We start from the raw sequence: 20,762 nt of genomic DNA, 5'->3' as shown, positions 1-20,762 counted from the left end.
TGAACCAAATACAATCCCTGTCCTCAGGGAGTTTACTATATAGTACCAAGTAGTCCTGATGTAGTTATAAAAGAAAAGTGCAGGGCTTCCCTGGTGGCGCAGTGGTTGGGAGTCCGCCTGCCGATGCAGGGGACATGGGTTCGTGCCCCGGTCTGGGAAGAGCCCACATGCCGCGGAGCGCCTGGGCCCGTGAGCCATGGCCGCTGAGCCTGCGCGTCTGGATCCTGTGCTCCGCAATGGGAGAGGCCACAACAGTGAGAGGCCCACGTACCGCAAAAAAAAAAAAAAAAAGTGCAGGGTGCTATGAGGAAATCTAGTCTAGTTGGCGGTGATGAAGAAAAGCAGGGACAATTTCTCAGAGATAATCTCTTTGAGAAAGTGATTTTTAAGCAGAGACCTGAGGGTTAAAATAAGAGTTAGCCAGTAGAAGAGGTATGAGAAGAGTGGTCCAGGCAGAGAAAAACTCAACACTGAAACAGGGAGAATGTAGAGTGAGAAATGAGCCTCCAGAAGTAGAGGAGGGCCTGAACCACAGTGAGTTCTATTTTGTAAGCTAGAACCTTCCTGGTTTCAGTGCTTTTGCATAAGATGTTGTTTTCACCTGAAATGCTCTTATCCGCCTGGAAATCACTTCTCCTCCTTAAAGACTCAGTCAAACGTCATCTTCCTCCTATCCCCAAGGGAGATTACTACTTCAGCTTCCCTGCTCCAGAGTATATGTAGGAGCCCTTACAATGCACTAGACTGTGGGGCTCCTTGAGAGCATGAACCCACTGTCCTTTATTTCAGGTATACCTAGTGCCCAGCACGGTACCTGGCATAAAAAAAATTTCTGAGAATATTCGCTAAATGAGAATGGCTGGCAGGCAGGTAAATACTAACAGCTAATAAAAACTATTTTAAGTGCTTTACATTTGATACTTCATTTATTCCTCACAAAACTTTTTGAGGTAGCTACCATTATTCTCACATTCAGTGGCAGAGCTGGGATTCCAATTTAGCAATCCGGCTCCAGGATCTGCCTCTTAACTACCACCTACACTTACTCTTGATTATAATAATCCCTTCCAATAATATTTACCATTTACTATGTACCAAGCGTCATGCTAAGCGTTTTCTTTATCCGTTGCCTCGTTTACTACTTATAACCATTACCGGCCATTCTGTCGATGGAAAACCTAAGGCAAGTCAGGGCCTCCTGGCTTCAGGGCACACGCCCGTAACACGTGCTGACCGGTCCCGCTTCCAGAGAAGCCTGAAAGCCGGGGAGACCGGACGGGCTGCCCGGACCAGGTCCTCCGGGGAGGGGGCAAGGGTCAAGTCCTTCCTCACTTCGTCATTTTAACGACGCAAGGAGGTACCTGGGAGGATCATCCCACGACAAGACAGTTGAGGAAGCTGAGGTTCGGGGCGCGGAGCCCCAGAAGGAAAGACCGGGCTCTGCCGGGGCCTAGAGACCGGGCCGCAGAGACGCCGAGCCTCTCGAGGAGACAGCCGCTGCCCCACTCACCCGCCGAGAAACCGTTGTTGCCCCTCCTTTTCGACTTTCCCGCGCGGCACAACGTCACACTGACGCCACCGAAGCGCGCCTCGCCGTGACGTCAAACTTCCGCGCCGGAAGCCGGCGGCCTCGCAGCCCTACGGGGGACAGGGTGCAAGGGCAGAGGCTGAGGTGGGGTTCCGGGCTTGCCTGGCTGAGGGGCGTGAGAAGGCCCGGAGGCGAGCTCGACGAGCAGACCTGCGCCCCGGTGAAGATCGACCCGGCTACAGCTGGCCGGGAGCCGGTTGTGAAGATGGCAGGGCCGGAGCTGCTGCTCGACTCCAACATCCGCCTCTGGGTGGTCCTGCCTATCGTTATCATCACCTTCTTCGTGGGCATGATTCGCCACTACGTGTCCATCCTGCTGCAGAGCGACAAAAAGCTCACCCAGGAACAAGTCTCCGACAGGTCAGCTCCCTTCCCTTTCCGACGATCTCACTCTCTCGTGACCTTGGGCAAGAAAGTGCAGGGGTTATGTCGGTTTGCCCGGGTTCACATCGCGCCCCCGCTAGCTGACTGTCCTTGGCTGAGTTACCCGTGTTTCACTTTCTTCATCTGCAAAAGGACGATGATACCAGGTCATGCCTCATAGAGCAGGCGTGGGGATTAAATTTTAGGTGATGTCTGTAAAACATTTCTCTAGATACAGTATAAGTTTCCATGAGCCTGAATGATCACAAAATGGGACACTTGGTTTCATAAATTAAGTTTTACTGCCTCAAAAGTTACTAAAATTTTTCTAAAAGGTGTTAAACCAAAACTGAAAATACACAAATAAAAAAATATTAGACCATATTTGGGAATAGAATGTATGTAAAAAGTGGTTCTCAAGATTGAAGAATACACTGACTCTTTGGAAAGGAAAAAAAACAAAAACTAGAGTTTTATTTTAAGAAAATGTTTTTCAGTTGCAAATTACCACTGCAAAACAGAAACTTTCCCTTTATAACCAGTACAAGGACTTATTTTTAGATATTAATGGAAATGAAAATGCAAAATTAAAAATTTCTTGTAGAATTTGCAGACTTTAGAGAAACTAAGTGTTTAGAACGTATAGGATAATTTAAGTTTGCCTTGCTTCACGGTTTAAATGCCTCAAGGTCACGATTCTCAACCCCACTTCTGCAAAATTGCTCAGCAGTATAGAGACCTAGCCGAATTTCTGTTCAGCCTATGGAAGTCCTGAATTATCTATAGTGAACAAGGTTTACTTGATGACCAACCATGTGCCCTGCACTGTGCTGTATGCTCTGGGGTACAAAATATGACAAGGTCAAGATCCTACTCTCAGGGAGTTTCAGTCCAAGTGATAAAACATGCACAAGGAAAATGGGAGATACCATTAACTTAGTGCTTAGGATATGCCAGTACAGTGGTAATCACTTTAAATGACATAATATATGGGAAGAATTCAGCTTAAAGTCCTTCAGTATTTCCTTTTTGCTCTTTAAAAAAAAAATGTGGTAAAACACACATAACATAAAATTTTCCATTTCGACTGTTTTTAAGTATACAATTCAGTGGCATTAAGTACATTCACATTGTTGTGCAACTGTCACCACCGTCCACTTCCAGAATATTTTCCTCATCCCTAACAGAAACTCTGAGCCTATTAAATAATGACTCATTTCCTTCTCCCTCAGCCCCTGGGACCCACCGTTCTACTTTCTATCTCTAGGTATTTCCTATAAGTGGAATCATACAGTATTTGTCCCTTTGTGTCTGGCTCATTTCATTTAGTATAATGTGTTCATGGTTCATCCATGTTGTTGCAAATGAGGGGTTTCCTTCTTTTTCATGGCTGAATAATATTCCTCTGTGTGTGTGTCTATATATATATCATGTTGTCTTTATCCTTTCAAGGTTGTTTCTATATCTGGGCTATTGTGATTCATACTGCAATGAACATGGGGATGCAAATATATATATATTTTTTAATGTGATTCTATTCTATTTTTAATTTTTTGTGGAACCTCCACACTATTTTCCATAAAGGTTGTACCAGTTTACATTCCCACCAGCAGGGGTTTCCTTTCCTCCCCCTTTTGCTTTTAAGATAAAGACTAAAATACAGTGGAACCCTTAAAAAGAAAGGAATCATGTTACATGGTACAACATAGATAAACCTTAAGGACATTAAGCTAAGTAAAAGAAACCAGACCCAAAAAGACAGTATCTGTATGATTCCACTTATGTGAAGTATCTAAAATAGTCAAATTCACAGAAAATATTGATAGAATGGTGGTTACCAGGAGCTGGGAGAGGGGGAATGGGGGAGTTACTGTGCAATGGGAAGAGTTTCAGGTTTGCAGGATGAAAAAGTTCTGGAGATCTATTTCACAACAATGTGAATATACTTAACACTACTGAACTGTGCGCTTACATGTGGTAAAGATGGTAAATTTTGTTACATGTTTTTCACCACAGTTTTTTTAAAAAGCATTGAGACTCACATGGCCTTGCATAGTCTGGCTCTTGCCAACCTCTCAAGCCTTGTCTCACCACATTTCTGTAGTCCTCTTTCTTCCAGCCATATGGCCTTTTCAGGTCCTCAGAGACAGTGCTTACTCCTCCCTCACAGCTGTTCCCTCCAGCACGTGGCCAAGGTAATCTCTACTCATCCTTAAGATTTCAACGTCATCATACTGCCTCAGCAAAGCTTTCTCCAAGACCTCGACTTACTAGACTCAGTCACATCCCCCATTCATCTCTCCTTCCTAGGACATAACAGATGAATTTCACATTTATTCCTGTGGTTATTTGATTAATGTTTTTCTCCCCCACTAAACTTTAATTTTGTGGAGATATTTGCTTTTTGATCACTGTTGTTCATGTCACCTAACATGGCACTCAGAAGCTCAAGAAGTATTTCTTCAATGAGAATAAATCTGTTATTATACACAATATGAATGGAGGCATAGGGAATTTAAATGACTCACCCAAGATCACATAATTAACAAGTGGCAGAGCAAAGACTTCAACCCATCTGTCTAACACCAGAGCTTAAATTGTTACCCATTATTGGAGACCCAGTGCTGCTTATACTGTCAGTGGTAAAGGACCAATTTTTTTGGTTTTTCAATTTCCAGTTTATCTCAGACTGGTGCTTTTGTAAAATTTTTTGATCACATATTTGGATGTTGTGACAATGTCAATTTACTATAAAGGTTTCTAAACCCTCACTCTCAGTGACTTTTCTTACCTCGTCACAGACCAGTGTTGGTACACAGGCCACATTGTGAATAGCTTTATTTATGTATTTATTTAAAAGATGTCCTTATTTATTTTTTTAATTTATTTTTGGCTGCATTAGGTCTTCATTGCTGCGCATGGACTTTCTCTAGTTGTGGCGAGTGGGGGCTACTCTTCGTTGCAGTGCGTGGGCTTCTCATTGCGATGGCTTCTTTTCTTGCGAAGCATGGGCTCTAGGTGCACGGGGTTCAGTAGTTGTGATGCGTGGGCTCAGTAGTTGTGGCTCATGGCCTCTAGAGCGCAGGCTCAGTAGTTGTGGCACATGGGCTTAGTTGCTCCGTGGCATGTGGGATCTTCCCGGACCAGGGCTTGAACCCGTGTCCCCTTCATTGGCAGGCGGATTCTTAACCACTGCGCCACCAGAGAAGTCCATGAATAGCTTTAGACTAGCTCCCAGGGAACGAATCATATCACCTGTCACCTCTGTAGGCTTGTGTATAGAGCAGTCAGCTGTACAGTATAATGAGGTCAAGAGGAGGAGGACCAGAGAGAATTCCATGAGGCCACCGGGCATCAAGAAGAGTTCCATGGAATATTACCCAGCCATAAAAAGGAATGAAATGTTCCCATTTGCAGCAACATGGATGGACCTAGAGAATATTATGCTTAGTGAAATAAGCCAGACGAAGAGAAACACTATATCACTTATATGTGAAATCTAAAATATAATACAAATGAATCTATATAGAAAACAGAAACAGACTCACAGACATAGAAAACAAACTTATGGTTACCGAAGGGCACCAGGAGGCGGGGAGGAACAAATTATGAGTATGGGATTAACAGATACAAACTACTGTACCTAAAATAGATAAGCAACAAGGATTTACTGTATAACACAGGGAATTATATCTAATATCTTGTAATAACCTATAATGGAAAATAATAAGCAAAAAAATACCTGAATCACTATGCTGTATACCTGAAACTAATGCAATATTGTAAATCAACTATACTTCAATTAGAAAAAGAGTTCTAGGGCTTCCCTGGTGGCGCAGTGGTTGAGAGTCCGCCTGCCAATGCAGGGGACGCGGGTTCGTGCCCCTGTCCAGGAAGATCCCACATGCCGCGGAGCGCCTGGTTCCGTGAGCCATGGCCACTGAGCCTGCACGTCTGGAGACTGTGCTCCGCAACAGGAGAGGCCACAACAGTGAGAGGCCTGCGTACCGCAAAAAAAAAAAAAAAAAGTTCTATGGAGAAGGTGGGATTTGAAAAGGGTGTTGGGGCATGATGAGGTAGAATTGGTGAGGGAGGGGGCGCTAGAGCAATCTCAGCACATGGAGAAGCTAGAATATGCATAAGGTGACAACGGGACCCTAAGCGTACCGGCTGACTGCTTAGGGCAGGTGGGCTACACCGTGGAGTAGACAGAAAACCAAGAACAGTTTTCTTGTGTTCATTTCTGTATACAGTTTTTTTCACTTTTCAAGAAGGATTTCCATTAACTTAAGGAGGTTTTTTATTCCCCTCATTAAAACAACCTTTGAAAATCTAGAAAAAAATTAGCATTTTTATCTCTTCTGTGTGATGTTTGTATCTTAGCACTGCCTGCTTGTGGCATTACACTTTGTTATCTGTAATGATCAATTATGTTCAAGTATCAGATAATTTCATTTATTAATTCAATAAGTATTTATTGAAAGCTTACTAACAGCCTGAATCCTGAGTACAATTTCTATTTGTTTTCTGTGAGGTAACAACCCTGTCAAGTCTTGTACTCACTTCTCTATCGGGTTTAAAAACTTTCTTCATTTATCCTCACCCTTCCTCCCTCCTCCTGGCCCCAGGTCTGAGTAGCATCCAACTGCTACTCTTTTCACTCAGAGAAAGTTCCTTCTTAGCTCATTATAAAGTAAGAAAAAGCTGAGCATAATGTCCCAAATGTGCCTTCCTCAGAAATCTTTGTTCAGGAACAGTCACTTCTGAAAAATGCTCTTTTGGAAAGCTCATTGTTGGGTTAAATATGTTCTACTGGTTTTAAGGACACTGTATTTTGAAAAGTTTCCGCACAGGGCTATTGCCAAATAGGCCCTGTCGTGTTTAAATAGGTGTTCTACTTTATTCTCTCATTTTCTTCTAGTGTTTCGCTTTTAAAAATCTCATTGTCTTGGTTGTATTTTTCAGTCAAGTCCTAATTCGAAGCAGAGTCCTCAGGGAAAACGGAAAATACATTCCCAAACAGGTACTCGTAAATGAGTAAAAGCTCCACGATTCACTGTTGAGGGCAGTGGATATCTGAGTGTTTTATAAGGGGACTCTTGGGGGAAAGCTGAAGGCGGGCAAGTCAGTAATGAAGCTGTGTCCTGGTGGTGTTTGCCGTCATTGTGACCTTGCCCTTCTTGGGAAATTGTTTTTAAATGTGACTCAGCTAAAGTGTCAGGTCGGCTGCCAAGTAGGCTGCCAGCTCTGAGTGTAACAGCATATTCCAATGGCCTTCTGACTAAACCTTGGGGGAATAATTTGACAATGTGCTATGTCACAGTTTTAAGACTTAAAAAGTTCTTTTTTCTACTAGTCTTTCCTGACACGAAAATATTACTTCAACAACCCAGAGGATGGATTTTTCAAAAAAACTAAAAGGAAGGTTGTTCCTCCTTCTCCTATGACTGGTATGTTTATTCCCTTCTCTCATCTTTAAGGAAGACTTTTAACATTATTGGGGGGATGGGCAGGGAGGATGTCGTTTTATTTGAAATTTAAATTTTACAAGACAGTAATCTAAGGGACCTTAGGGATCATCAGATACAGGAATCTACAGAAGTGGGGTTCCCTTTTTCCAATAAATCTTCAGGGAACCCCACTGTATAAAGTGGATTAAAAAAAGAGCTCTCAGGGCTTCCCTGGTGGCGCAGTGGTTGAGAGTCCGCCTGCCGATGCAGGGGACACGGGTTCGTGCCCCAGTCCAGGAAGATCCCACATGTCGCGGAGCGGCTAGGCCCATGAGCCATGGCTGCTGAGCCTGCGCGTCCAGAGCCTGTGCTCCACAACGGGAGAGGCCACAACAGTGAGAGGCCCGCGTACCACAAAAAAAAAAAAAAAAAGAGCTCTCAGCTGAGGGGGTGGGGACTAGAGCCATTGTCCCTGGGTCTCTCCCCTTTGCTGTTCCTCAGGACCCGGGGCTCTGAGAAGCACAGCTGGAAAGCATTCCAGTCCCGGGTCCCATCCAGTGCCTGGATCCTACTGCTGACAGATGACCTCCAGATTCTGCCTGACTGTTCCCTAGACCATCCATTTCTTTGTCAGACATGATTGCTTGGCCCGTCCTACAGTTTTTCCTCTAACAGATTTCTTACTTTCTCTGATCCCAGTCATGTGAAAAATACAACATCTTTAAGGTAAAACAAAATAACTTATTATTCAGTGTTGCCTATCCACTCATTTCAGTACCTATTTCTTTAGGTGAGATAACCAGTTATTTAAAACCTAGACAAAAGATACTGGAATTGATTTTAATAAGTCTTTTAGAAAACCTACAAGAAAAAAAAGACCAGTAAGTATATGAAAAGATACTTGACATCACTAAAATCAGTGGAATGCAAATTAAAACAAGACGTCGTTTTTAGCCCATTAAACTGGCAAAGATTGAAGAGCTTGACCAAAACTGCTATTGTCAAGGTCATGGGAAGTTAGGCCCTCTCACTGTTGTTGAAGGTCAGTTTTAAATTTAGATGGTCAAATCCCTTGGCCCAGAAATTCTTCTAAGAGTTTCTCTTACAGAAACACTTACATAAACATGCAGATTTATGTACAAGGAAGTTGTTGGTAACACTGTTTACTGGCCAAAAAACCAAACAGACAAACAAAAAAACAATCTATAGGCCTACCCAGAAGTGATGAATGACCACACGGTGGACTCCCATGCAGACATTAAAAATAATGAGAGATATTATACCAATGTGGAAACATCATTCACAATATGTTAACTTTTTAAAATTAAGAAGCAGAATAGGGACTTCCCTGGTGGCGCACTTGTTGGGAATCCGCCTGCCAGTGCAGGGGACACGGGTTTGAGCCCTGGTCCAGGAAGATCCCACATGCCGTGGAGCAACTAGGCCCATGTGCCGCATCTACTGAGCCTGTGCTTTAGAGCCCACGAGCCACAACTACTGAGCACTTGTTCCACAACTACTGAAGCCCGTGCGCCTAGAGCCCATGCTTTGCAACAAGAGAAGCCACTGCAATGAGAAGCACGCACACCGCAACGAATAGTAGCTCCCGCTCGCCACAAGTAGGGAAAGCCTGAGGACAGCAACGAAGACCCAATGCAGCCAAAAATAAATAATAAATTAATTAATTAAGTTAAAAAAAAAAAAAAGAATCTGCCTGCCAATGCAGGGGACACGGGTTCGAGCCCTGGTCCAGGAAGATCCCACGTGCCATGGAGCAACTAAGCCCGTGCGCCACAACTACTGAGCCTGCACTCTAGAGCCCGCGAGCCACAACTACTGCCTGTGTGCCACAACTACTGAAGCCCGCGCACCTAGAGCCCATGTTCCACAACTAGAGAAGCCACTGCAATGAGAAGCCCACGCACCACAACAAAGAGTAGCCCCCACTTGCCACAAACAGAGAAAGCCCGCGCGCAGCAACGAAGACCCAACACGGTCAAAAAACAAAACAAACAAAAAAAAGTAGCAGAATAGTAAGCATAGTAGTCCTTTATATGTATATGTATATATATAGAGAGAGAGAGAGAGAGAGAGGGAAACTATTGTGTGTATATTCATGTATAATTGCATATGTATGTTTTTATAGATATATAAAGATGGAAGGAGATAAAACAAACAGCTAAAAATGTTCAGAGAGTAGGCTCAGAGGAACTATCTGCATCCTGTGTTTCCATGTCGTTTGAATTTTTTACAATGAGCTTGTATTACTTTAATTATCAAATAAATTTAAAACTTACAAAAATAGGAGTAAGTCCCTGCCAACAGTGGTAACAGGTATTGGTTTCTTGTGTTTTTGTCTTAGATCCCACTATGCTCACAGACATGATGAAGGGCAATGTCACAAATGTCCTCCCTATGATTCTTATTGGTGGATGGATCAACATGACATTTTCAGGCTTTGTCACAAGTAAGTTACAGACCCAGAAGACTTAAGGTTTACTTCATCTGTGATCCTTTCCCATGACCCTATTCAGAAATCCAAGGGCTGCTGAGACACTACTATCATGGGTCCTGTGTTCTCTAGTGGAAACTGATGTCTTTGAACAAAAAAATTTAATATGATCTGATTTTATGGCTCTTATCCCAAAATGATCATAAGTTCATGATGTGGTTGCTTTTTTACTAATAGGGACTCAAACAAGCGGCTTGCTAGTTTATATCCGAAACTAGTTTGGTATTCTAGTGAGTAGGGAAAGGGAAGCCTATTTCTGTCTTCACTTCATTTTCTAGGTGTTGGGGTGAGTTGTTGGTCAATTTGTTTGTAAGCTGCTTTGATTTAAATGAACTAGGTTTCTCAGTAATGTAGTTCTTTGTGTGTATGTATTCCACTTTGGGCTTAACAGATCAGTGCAAGTTTCTTTCCCAGATTTTGAGACACAGCTCAGTTTGAGCCCCTGCTTCTTAAGCACTAGAGAAGCTGGTGTTCAAGGAACTAGAGCAGAGTGACATTTGACTGTTAATTCTTCAGAAGGTGGCACACATCTCCTTGTGGAAATCATTTTCTAAACACTTTATGGTACAGATTTCCCACCTCCTCAGGGAAAGAATATGTGCATCACACTTAAACTTTTCTACAAAGGAAGCTGGGAGTGATTCTGAATTTTTTCTTTCTTCTCTGCAGCCAAGGTCCCATTTCCACTGACCCTCCGTTTTAAGCCTATGCTACAGCAAGGAATTGAACTACTCACATTAGATGCCTCCTGGTAAGGACTTTCTTCTATTTAATAAAAACACCAACCAAAATCTAAAACAGGGATCTCTTGAATAGGATTTCCAGTTTGCCTGCTTCACTGGAATGGGTTTTTGGAGTTTTTCTCATTGAAACTCCACTCAATGCCACAGGTGGATTATGGCAACTTTTACATGAGTCTTGCAAAAGGAGAGAATGTATCAGCCTCTTTAATTAATTAATTTTATTTTTGGCTGCGTTGAGTCTTCGTTGCTGCACACGGGCTTTCTCTAGTTGTGGCGAGCGGGGGCTACTCTTCATTGCAGTGCGCGGCCTTCTCATTGCGATGGCTTCTCTTGTTACGGAGCACGGGCTCTAGGTGTGCAGGCTTCCGTAGTTGTGGCACATGGGCTCAGTAGCTGTGGCTTGCGGGCTCTAGAGCACAGGCTCAGTAGTTGTGGTGCATGGGCTCCGTTGCTCCACGGCATGTGGGATCTTCCTGGACCAGGGCTCAAACCCGTGTCCCCTGCATTGGCAGGCAGATTCTTAACCACTGCACCACCAGGGAAGCCCTGTATCTGCCTCTTTTTCCCTAGCATCGTGGGGCTTAGGAGTCCAAGAGCAGATGTGTCCACCCCAAGAAATTTAAAAGATAAAGCCAGGAACTCTGGCCAAGGCAGACTTTTTAGCAATACATACCCTGGAGCTTATGGAAGTGGATGTTGGTATTCTTTTTTCCAAAATACATTACTGCTAATAACAACATTAATCCTTTTCATTGGTACCAGTCACTGTTCTAAGGATTTTCCATATATTATTTTATAATACATGGAAACCCTATGAAGTAATTGGAGACACTGAGATTTGACCACAAACCTGTCCAAATCCAACATCGTGTCTTACCATTCTGTTTTTTATAGCCAGAGTAATAAAACCCAAAATCTGAAGAGCTCTTAGAACACTGCTACAGCCTCTGGAATGCAGCAGTGCTTCTTCATGTGGTCTCTCCAGATTATTTTGTCTATGGCTTCCCAAAGACTAGCATCTAAAGGAAGCCAAACAGTAGGAGGAGGAGGCGAATGGGAAACAGGGGTAACCAGTGCTGATCTTGATTCACTCCCCGGTCTCTGGTTTTTTGGGAGGGACAGGATAGACCCGGTGCTGGGAGAGTCTTGGCTATGCACCCTTACCCCAGAGGAGAAAAGCTATACTTAATATGAGTAGCATGACTATTAAACCTTGACCTTCCAGTCTCATGGGGGCTAAACAAAAACTTCATGGGCTGGAGAAAAGCTTTCTTGTCTTTTCTCAGCATGTGACATACTCGCATGGACAAAGGAGCCTAGAACCGGATATAAACTAGCTTACCAACCTGCCACATTATGTACAGATAGGTGTGACCCAAGTATTGGAATGAAGTGTGGGTTCTTTCCATCTCTGTATCATTTCTTATACTCTTTAGTTTTTATTATATGCGAGCATATTAACTTTATTGAGGTAAGGTGGGAAACCTAAGCTAAGGAGAGCTTTGATGATAATAGTTCAAAACTTGGAATGGCTTTCCCAGTTGCTACAGTCTTCAGTATGAAGCCCACCAACACTTGTGCTTCCTTCTAGAGAATGGAATTCAGGACAGGAGGCCTCTTTCTATTTATATTTTATGTACTTAAGTATTGTTTACATTTATTATATATAACAAGTGTGTGTTGTTTTATGATTACAAATAATAAATGGTTTGAAAACCCATTATGTATGAAGGAAAAATTAAATTAAACAAAGCTTGCATTCCCTGATAAAATGAAGCACACCATTTGTGAGTTCAGTTCCTGCTACTGAATGCCAAAGAATTTATCACATAGCCGAAAGGAGCAGTTTGCCTCCATATATTACTTTATTCTATCCTCATGGCAGCTCTGTGAAGTGAGTGGAGGAATTGAGATTTGACCCCAAAGTCTGTCCAAATCCAGTGCTCAGCTTTTCGCATGCAGAGAGCTATAACTATTTGTAACGTGGCCTTCACAACTTGTGTTTCTTCTTTGGTTGTGCTTTGGATGACTACAGCCTGCCCCAGGTGATTCCTTTACATACTCTGAACAACTCTCGTTGGTAGAAAAGTGTGTGAACTACATTAATTCTGAAATAACTTACCTACATTGTTTCACTTTTGCTTCCTAGGGTGAGTTCTGCATCCTGGTATTTCCTCAATGTCTTTGGGCTTCGAAGCATTTACTCTCTGATTTTGGGCCAAGATAATGGTAAGAAGCAAATACTTCAATAGATGAGTCATTCATGCCAGGGCCAGAATGATCATGTAGGCTATGCTGTTTGTGAACACAGTCAAATACAGTGCTTCATTCCTTAAACGTATTCATAAGTTTCTGAGGTATTCTGAGTCTTAAAAACCCCAGGGTCAGACTGAAGATCTGAATTCTCCTTGGTAATCATGGGGACAGTATTTAGTTGCCCAGAGTCTGATGCCCTCCTGTGAGGGATCCAGCACCAGCAATACAAGCCTGTAAACCTGAAGCTGAAAGAAGGCCAGGTTTGATCAGTTTACTCATTGCCTAGAGTTCCTGCTGGTATCAATCCTGGCTCTCTTACTTAATAGCTGGGACCTTGGGCAAGTTACTTACCCACTCCAATCCTCTGTTTGCCTATCTTAATAATTGACTTCTGGGTTTGTTGTTAGAAGTAGATGAGGTAGATACATAAAGTACTTAGTGAAGTACCTGGCATGTACGAGTTGCTCAGTAACTGATGGCTGTTGTTAGTGTTACTTAAATTTGAAATAAAGTTTAGCACTTCCTTTAGTTATCTTCCGTCTCCTGCTATTATCATGTCCATTTTTCAGGAGAGGTAAAGTGCTTTCACATAGTGCGTGACAGGGCCAGTGAACTGTCATATGGTTCTCTAACCCACTACCAAGCATCTGTAAGTGCTGTGTAAGGACCATCCTTCTCTGAGGGTCCTGGGTGCTTTCTGCGCCCTGGCACTCATGCGGATGTGTCTTACGCTGCAGCTGCTGACCAATCACGGATGATGCAGGAACAGATGACTGGAGCAGCCATGGCCATGCCTGCAGACACCAACAAAGCTTTTAAGGTACACTCACTTCTCCTCCGAGCTTCACTGAAGCTCGGAAAGGTGTTACCAGAGTTACCTTTAAAGATGAATTTCCTGGGCTTCCCTGGTGGCGCAGTGGTTGAGAGTCCGCCTGCCGATGCAGGGGACACGGGTTTGTGCCCCGGTCCGGAAAGATCCCACATGCCGCGGAGCGGCTGGGCCTGTGAGCCATGGCCGCTGAGCCTGTGCGTCCAGAGCCTGTGCTCCGCAACGGGAGAGACCACAACAGTGAGAGGCCTGCGTACTGCAAAAAAAAAAAAAAAAATTTCCTGAAGTGAGTGTAGTATGTATGGTTCCATCCTTTAAATTTAGCAAAAATGTATTTCCATTTACATGTCTCTTATTCCAGAGACAGAATCATCTGTTAAGTAAATTAGAGATTCTTGGTACTTCTACTGGTTTTTAAATGCTCACCCCATTTAATCCACACTGTAAATAAAGTTATAAAAACAGCCCAATCAGAGGTACCAACTAAACATTTGGAATATTTTGAACTTTTTTGGACCATGATATAAATTTCATTCAGTAAAATCTAAATTGGGAATTCCTTGGCGGTCCAGTGATTAGGACTCCGTGCTCTGACTGCTGAGGGCCTGGGCTCAGTCCCTGACCAAGGAACTAACATCCCACAGGCCACACGGCACAGCCAAAAAAAAAAAAAAAAAAATCTAAATTACTTACAGCCTTTCATGAAATGATTCTGGAATTTGTAAAATCCAATATAATTTTTGTACAGCAAACTCTCACTAATTTTTCATGATAAAAACTAGAAATAGAGGGGAATTTGCTCATCTTGATGCAAGATATCTATGAAAGACCCACAGCTAACATCCATACTCATACTAAAAGCTTTTCCCCTAGGGTTAGGAACAAGACAAGGATGTCCACTCTCACCACTTCTATTCAACATTGTACTAGATGTTCTAGCCTGGACAGTTAGGCAAGAAAAAGAAAGAAAAGGCATCTAGATTAGAAAGGAAGAAGTAAAACTATCTTTGTTTGCAAATAACATGGTCTCGTATATAGAATATCATAAGGAATCCACAAAAAAACTATTACACGTAATAAGTTCAGCAAGGTTTTAGGATACAAGATCAATATTCAGAAAGCAGTCGTTGTTCTACACACTGGTAATAAAGAATCTGAAAAATTGAAATTAAGAAAACAATTCCAAACCATAATGGAAAAGAATGTAAAAAAGTAATGTCTATATGCGTATAACTGATTCACTTTTCTGTATAGCAGAGATTGGTACAACATTTGTAAATCAACTATACTTCAAATAAAAAAAAATTTTAAAAACCCAATTCCACTTACAATAGTATCAAAAAGAATAAAATAAGAAGAAATTTAAAACATGCAAGACTTGTACACTGATAATTGTAAAATACTGCTGAAAAACTAAAGAAGACCTAAATAAATGGAAATATATCCATGTACATATTATCTTGACTTAATATTATCAAGATGGCAATAGCCCTAGATCTGTTGATCTACAGATTCAACATAATCCCTATCAAAATTCCACCAACGTTTCTTGCAGAAATTGGCATCTGATCCAGAAGTTCATATGGAGATGAAAGGGCCCCAGAACAGGCAAAACAATGTTGAATAATAACAAAGTTGGAAGACACACACTTCCTGATCTGAAAACCTACTTCTGAGCTACAGTAATCAAGACAGTGTGGGGGGCTTCCCTGGTGGCGCAGTGGTTAAGAACCCACCTGCCAATGCAGGGGACACGGGTTTGAGCCCTGGCCCGGGAAGATCCCACATGCCACGGAGCAACTAAGCTCATGTGCCACAACTACTGAGCCTGTGCTCTAGAGCCTGCGAGCCGCAACTACTGAAGCCCGTACACCTAGAGCCTGTGCTCCACAGCAAGAGAAGCCACTGCAATGGGAAGCCCACGCACCGCAACGAAGAGTAGCCCCCGCTCACCACAACTAGAGAAAGCCCGCATGCAGCAACGAAGACCCAACACAGCCAAAAATAAAAATAAAATAAATAAATTTATTTAAAAAAAAAAAAAAAAAAAGACTGTGTGGGATTGGCATATGGACAGACATCCAGATCAACAGAATAGAATTGAGAGTTCAGAAATAAATCCATACATTTAGATCAAATGATTTTTGACAAAGGTGCCAAGACAATTCAGTGGGGGAGAAAAGATTCTTATTGCTTACTGGGTACAGAGTTTCTGTTTCAGGGGATGAAAAATTTGGAAATAGATAGTGGTGATGGTTGCACAGCATTGTGAACCTAATAAATGCCACTAAATTGTATAGTTAACAGTGGCTAAAAGTGGCAAATTTTGTATTGTATATATATTTTAACACAATAAAAAAATTTTTTTTGAATAAAAGTTTTTAAATGGGTCAAAGACTTAAAGAACTAAAATTATAAAGCTCTTAAAAGAAAACATAGGTGTAAATGTTTGTGACCTTGGATTAGGCCATGGTTTCTTAGATATGACATCAAAAGCATTAGCGGCAAAAGGAAAAATAGATAAGTGGAACTTTGTCAAAATGAAGACTGTGGGCTTCCCTGGTGGCACAGTGGTTGAGAGTCCACCTGCTGATGCAGGGGACACAGGTTCGTGCCCTGGTCTGGGAAGATCCTACGTGCTGCAGAGCGGCTGGGCCCGTGAGCCATGGCCACTGAGCCTGTGCGTCCGGAGCCTGTGCTCTGCAACGTGAGAGGCCACAACAGTGAGAGGCCCACGTACTGCAAAAAAAAGAAAAAAAAAAAAAAAAAAACCACAATGAGATACAAAGATGGATAATGAGTGTTGACAAAGATGCAAAGAAACTGGAACCCTCATACCTGCTGGTGATTGTGCAGCCACTTCGGAACACAGTTTTTAGCCTTTCCTCAAAGAGTTAAACATAGTTACCATATATGACCCAGCAGTTCTACTCTTAGCTAAGTACCCAAGAGAACTGAAAACACATATTCACACAAAAACTTGTTCAGGGACTTCCCGGGTGGTGCAGTGGTTAAGAATCCGCCTGCCAATGCAGGGGAAAATGGTTTGATCCCTGGTCCGGGAAGATCCCACATGCTGCAGAGCAACCAAGCCCATGAGCCACAACTACTAAGCCTGTGCTCTAGAGCCCTCAAGCCACAACTACTGAAGCCCGCATGCCTAGAGCCCGTGCTCCGCAGCAAGAGAAGCAACCGCAATGAGAAGCCCACGCACTGCAAGGAAGAGTAGCTCCCCCTCACTGCAACTACAGAAAGCCTGCGCAGCAACGAAGCCCCAACAAAGCCAAAAAAAAAGATACAGAAAGTAAAGTATTAGTTGCCAGGGTTTGAGGGAGGGGATAGTGGGGAGTGTTTGCTGTTTGGTATGGAGTTGTTTCTGCAGTGACGAAAGTGTTCTGGAATTAGGTAGTGGTGATGGTTGCACATCTTTGTGAATATACTAAAAACCACTAAATTGCACACATTAAAGGGGTGAATTTGACGGCCTAAATTATATATTTAAAAACCCACACCCATGAGCTAACATTTGTATTGCACATGAAGTTTCACACAACATTTTTTAAAAACCTACTAAAGGCGAAAGTAGTCAGCATTAATAGAATACTTGAGAAGTGTAATTAGTTGCCAGCGCCAATGACTTTGAACAAATTCTTCCTTTCTTAGCCTAGTCTCCTAGTCTGTCACTTGGGGGCGGGGGGGTGGGTGAGGGGAGAGCAGCACCTACCTCATAGGATTGAGTGAGCTTCACGTGTACATAGCTGAACCCAGCTCCTGGCCCAAGCAGGTCAGCGCTGCTCTTATAACAGCCCTTCTCTCCCTGCCCCCACGTTCTCTTCCTCTGCAGACAGAGTGGGAAGCTTTGGAGCTGACGGATCACCAGTGGGCACTAGATGATGTCGAAGAGGAGCTCATGGCCAAAGACCTCCACTTCGAAGGGATGTTCAAAAAGGAGTTACAGACCTCTATTTTTTGAAGACCAAGCGGGGGTCAGCTGTGTCAGGAACTCGGAGTAGCGCTTAACCTTGTAACTTTTGTTTGAGCTGGAGCCTCTCGGAATAAAAAGGGGGATGCGTGAGCTGGCGGGTGTGCAGCAAGGATTGTTCTTGTCTGAGCTGGGTTCCCCTTTATGTTTGAAACCAGAAGAAACATGAGGAGTGTGTGCTGCATGACTTGCCCAGAAACAACTAGTTTTGAAATATTTAAAATTTTCCTTTTGGTGACTCTAGTAATAAAAGTAAGAGAGGGGGGAAACTCAAGCTAGTGATAATATATAAAACTTAGCAAAAATTCAGGAATTTCAGAAAAAGTGTTGTCAATTAAACCTAATTATTATGTACAGTCACTCTGACTTCTAAACCATAGTAAACTCCTGTTTTCTTGGGATCCAAACACCCCGCGTTTTACCTTTAATTTTTTGTTAGTATTTTTATAACTTTCCTTACGCAAATAATACATTTTCATTACCGAAAATTTAGGACCGATGGATAAGCAAAACGAAACTCTCTGTTGTTCATTTTGCACCTGCAGAATGACAGGAAGAGCCAATCTGTTAAAACCTTATTCAAACAAACTCTTTTCAGAGTGAATACCCAGGGCCAGGACAGACTTAGCAAACCTTCTCTCTGTCTTAATACTGTCCAGTGAAAATTGGTGACCCTGAGACACTGCCAGATTCTCAAGTGCCTTTGGGATCCTCAAAGACTTCAACGGTTAAGTAATGCAAGGTCTTGATCTGGAGTTCAGAATATATCAAATCCGTTGACAGATCAGTGGTGCTGTACTGTATATGGCTACTCTGTTGAACGAAAGACCCCATGTCCGAGTTATTCTGGATGAGAGAGAGCTTACATATGGTTGTAAGAAGGGAGAGAGGAAAACAAATTTTTAAAATTAAAAAAAAAAAAAGGAAGAGAGGGTGATTGCTGGCAGACACATAGGTAAGGGTTGCCCAGGAATAATTCTGCCTGGATTAACTGTCCCAGGGAAGTGGCAGAGGGCCATTTCCGTACGAAGAGGTGAATGTAATTTACATGCTGAACACTATAATCAAAAACAAACAACTCAACTCTACAAATTAAACCATTCTGTTTTCTTTTCTTTGCCTGTAAAAATGTTGCCTCTGTGGGTCACTAACAGCCTTCTGCTAGCAGTTATGAGTGTCTTATCATGGACCAGTGCTGGAGAGTCTAAGATGGAAAAAGATGTAACTCTTGCCCTCAGGAACTCATAAGAGAGACACATAAGAAATTGGTGGCTCTTAATCGTTCACTGGGTCACAGGACCTCTTTGAGACTCTGATGGAAGTTCTCACCCTCCCCTCCTGAGTAACACACATGGGCACAGACACACAGACCTCTCGGGTAACCCCAGGAGCATTAATAGACCTTCCAAAGCCTATTCATAGTGACCCACTGACCCAAGGTAAGAAATGCTAATATTTAAAACAGCTGCTAAAATAAAATATTAAAGGAGCAAGGGTTCCCAGGAGAGCTAACCTTTGACCTGGGCCTTGAAAGAGTTCTGCAGTGTAGAAGGGCATCCCAAGCAAAGGGAACAGAACCAGCAAAGACCTTCAGATTAAAATGTCTACAATTCACTGCTCCCTGACAAGTTGGGGGGAGTTGTATGGTATATACCAAAAGGTCCAGGTGGGACAGGAATGGGAACAGTAACTGATGATTGAGTGATGTCACCCTCTTTCCTACAAGGCATCCTCAGAGCATTTCAGTCTGCTTCTTGATCCACACACGGTTTGTCCTTTTCCCTGTAGCAAAGTTAGGTGGGTAAAATGTGTGAGACTTTTCTGACCCATCACAGTGGTGAGTGCACATTTCCTTGGCACCAGCAAGTCAAAGGAAAAAGCCAAGTTTGTTTTAGCAGGCTCTTCCCAGAACCAGCTCACAAGTTCAGGGAACAGTCCTTATCGTGTGTGCTTCTTGGAGTTTAATTTGGGTCAGACTGCTAGATGAGCGTTCTACCTTTTCCACCAACCTGGACTTAGAACCTGAAACCATTTAGGACAACCTGAAATGTCCACTTACTGATCGTGGTATGGAAGGCACCTTGCATGGAAGGCTAAACATTGACAGTTGCACAACACAGCTCAGAAAAATAATGATGACTTAGATTTGAGGACAGTAGGTAAACCTGCACTTAGAGGCAAAAGTCAGTGTGGTTCCTCTGTCTGGTCTGTAAGGAGTGTGATGGGCATGGATGTATGTGTGAGACTACATTACTAGATTACTAACTGAAGAATACTGCAGTTGCAAGTGGTAGAAACAGAACTCAATGTGGCTTAAGCAATTTTTTTTAAAGGAATGTAAGTTGGTTCAGTAACTAAAATGTTCAGGGGTCAGTGTCTTCACTGTAGCCAGGGCCTCACTGATATCATCAAGACTTGGTTGCTTTCTCAGGCCTGCCTTTTTCTACAATCAGGTAGTTTGTCATCTCATGGAGACACCAGCTTAGTAACCCCAGTGAAAAGCACCCCTTAAAATTCCAATAAAAGTCAGGCTACTTGATTTGGGTCATGTACACATTCCAGGAGATGCTTAGCCCTACCTAACGATAAGGAATGAAAACGGGATAAGGATGATTCCCTAAAGGAAAATAGGGGTGTTGCTGCCAGAGGTAGGTGGCATGGGTACCAGGAAAGAAAAAACAATCATGTTTTACCCTTTAATAACCTGGAATGTTTCCCAAAGAAGGTACTGCCCTATCTTAGTAGGCCATGAAGTCTGCAAATATTTACTGGATTTCTACAACATGCCCCATGCCATGCTGGATATTTTCAGATTTTCCTGTTCACTAAACAAGACATTCATTGACCATCTGCCCAAAACTGTGCACACGAGCAAGCCACACTCCAGACCTTAAGAGCTCAGAAAACTGTGTCACATGTCATGACAGGGATAATCCGAGGGAGGCTGTGGGAATGTCCTGCAAGTCATCCAACCTGGGAGGCCCAGCAAAGTATCATCTCAAGATGTGAAGGATTACAAGGAATTAGATACAGAGCCAG

General features: G+C 42.8%; 2 protein-coding genes across 5 annotated transcripts in view; one reads left to right on the top strand and one right to left on the bottom strand.

The window, feature by feature from the left end:
• FANCD2 (FA complementation group D2) overlaps positions 1-1,595 on the bottom strand; it is a 56,841-nt gene extending 55,246 nt beyond the window's left edge. Inside the window, exon 1 of one of the 4 annotated variants that reach the window (XM_067755428.1) lies at positions 1,511-1,595. Coding sequence is in view for 2 of the 4 variants with exons in the window: in XM_067755429.1 (XP_067611530.1) it covers positions 1,082-1,084 (3 nt within the window). In the remaining 2 variants the exon portion in view is untranslated. Of the gene's footprint in view, positions 1-1,081; positions 1,333-1,361 lie in introns of those variants that run through there. The other 3 variants (XM_067755427.1, XM_067755429.1, XM_067755426.1) reach the window with 3 other exon arrangements.
• A 21-nt stretch (positions 1,596-1,616) lies between these two features.
• Positions 1,617-18,130, top strand: EMC3 (ER membrane protein complex subunit 3). The gene is made up of 8 exons (XM_067755431.1): positions 1,617-1,948; positions 6,917-6,974; positions 7,308-7,401; positions 9,764-9,868; positions 10,583-10,664; positions 12,806-12,885; positions 13,650-13,732; positions 17,586-18,130. Exons 1-8 carry the CDS (start codon positions 1,794-1,796, stop codon positions 17,712-17,714), a joined length of 786 nt encoding a protein of 261 aa, XP_067611532.1. The 5' UTR covers positions 1,617-1,793; the 3' UTR covers positions 17,715-18,130.
• The last annotated feature ends 2,632 nt before the right edge of the window (positions 18,131-20,762 follow it).

This window comes from Pseudorca crassidens, chromosome 10 (assembly GCF_039906515.1).
Source record: "Pseudorca crassidens isolate mPseCra1 chromosome 10, mPseCra1.hap1, whole genome shotgun sequence".
Classification (NCBI taxonomy): Eukaryota; Metazoa; Chordata; class Mammalia; order Artiodactyla; family Delphinidae; genus Pseudorca; species Pseudorca crassidens.
Note: the sequence above shows the minus strand (reverse complement) of the source record. Positions and strands in the feature narration are given on the sequence as shown.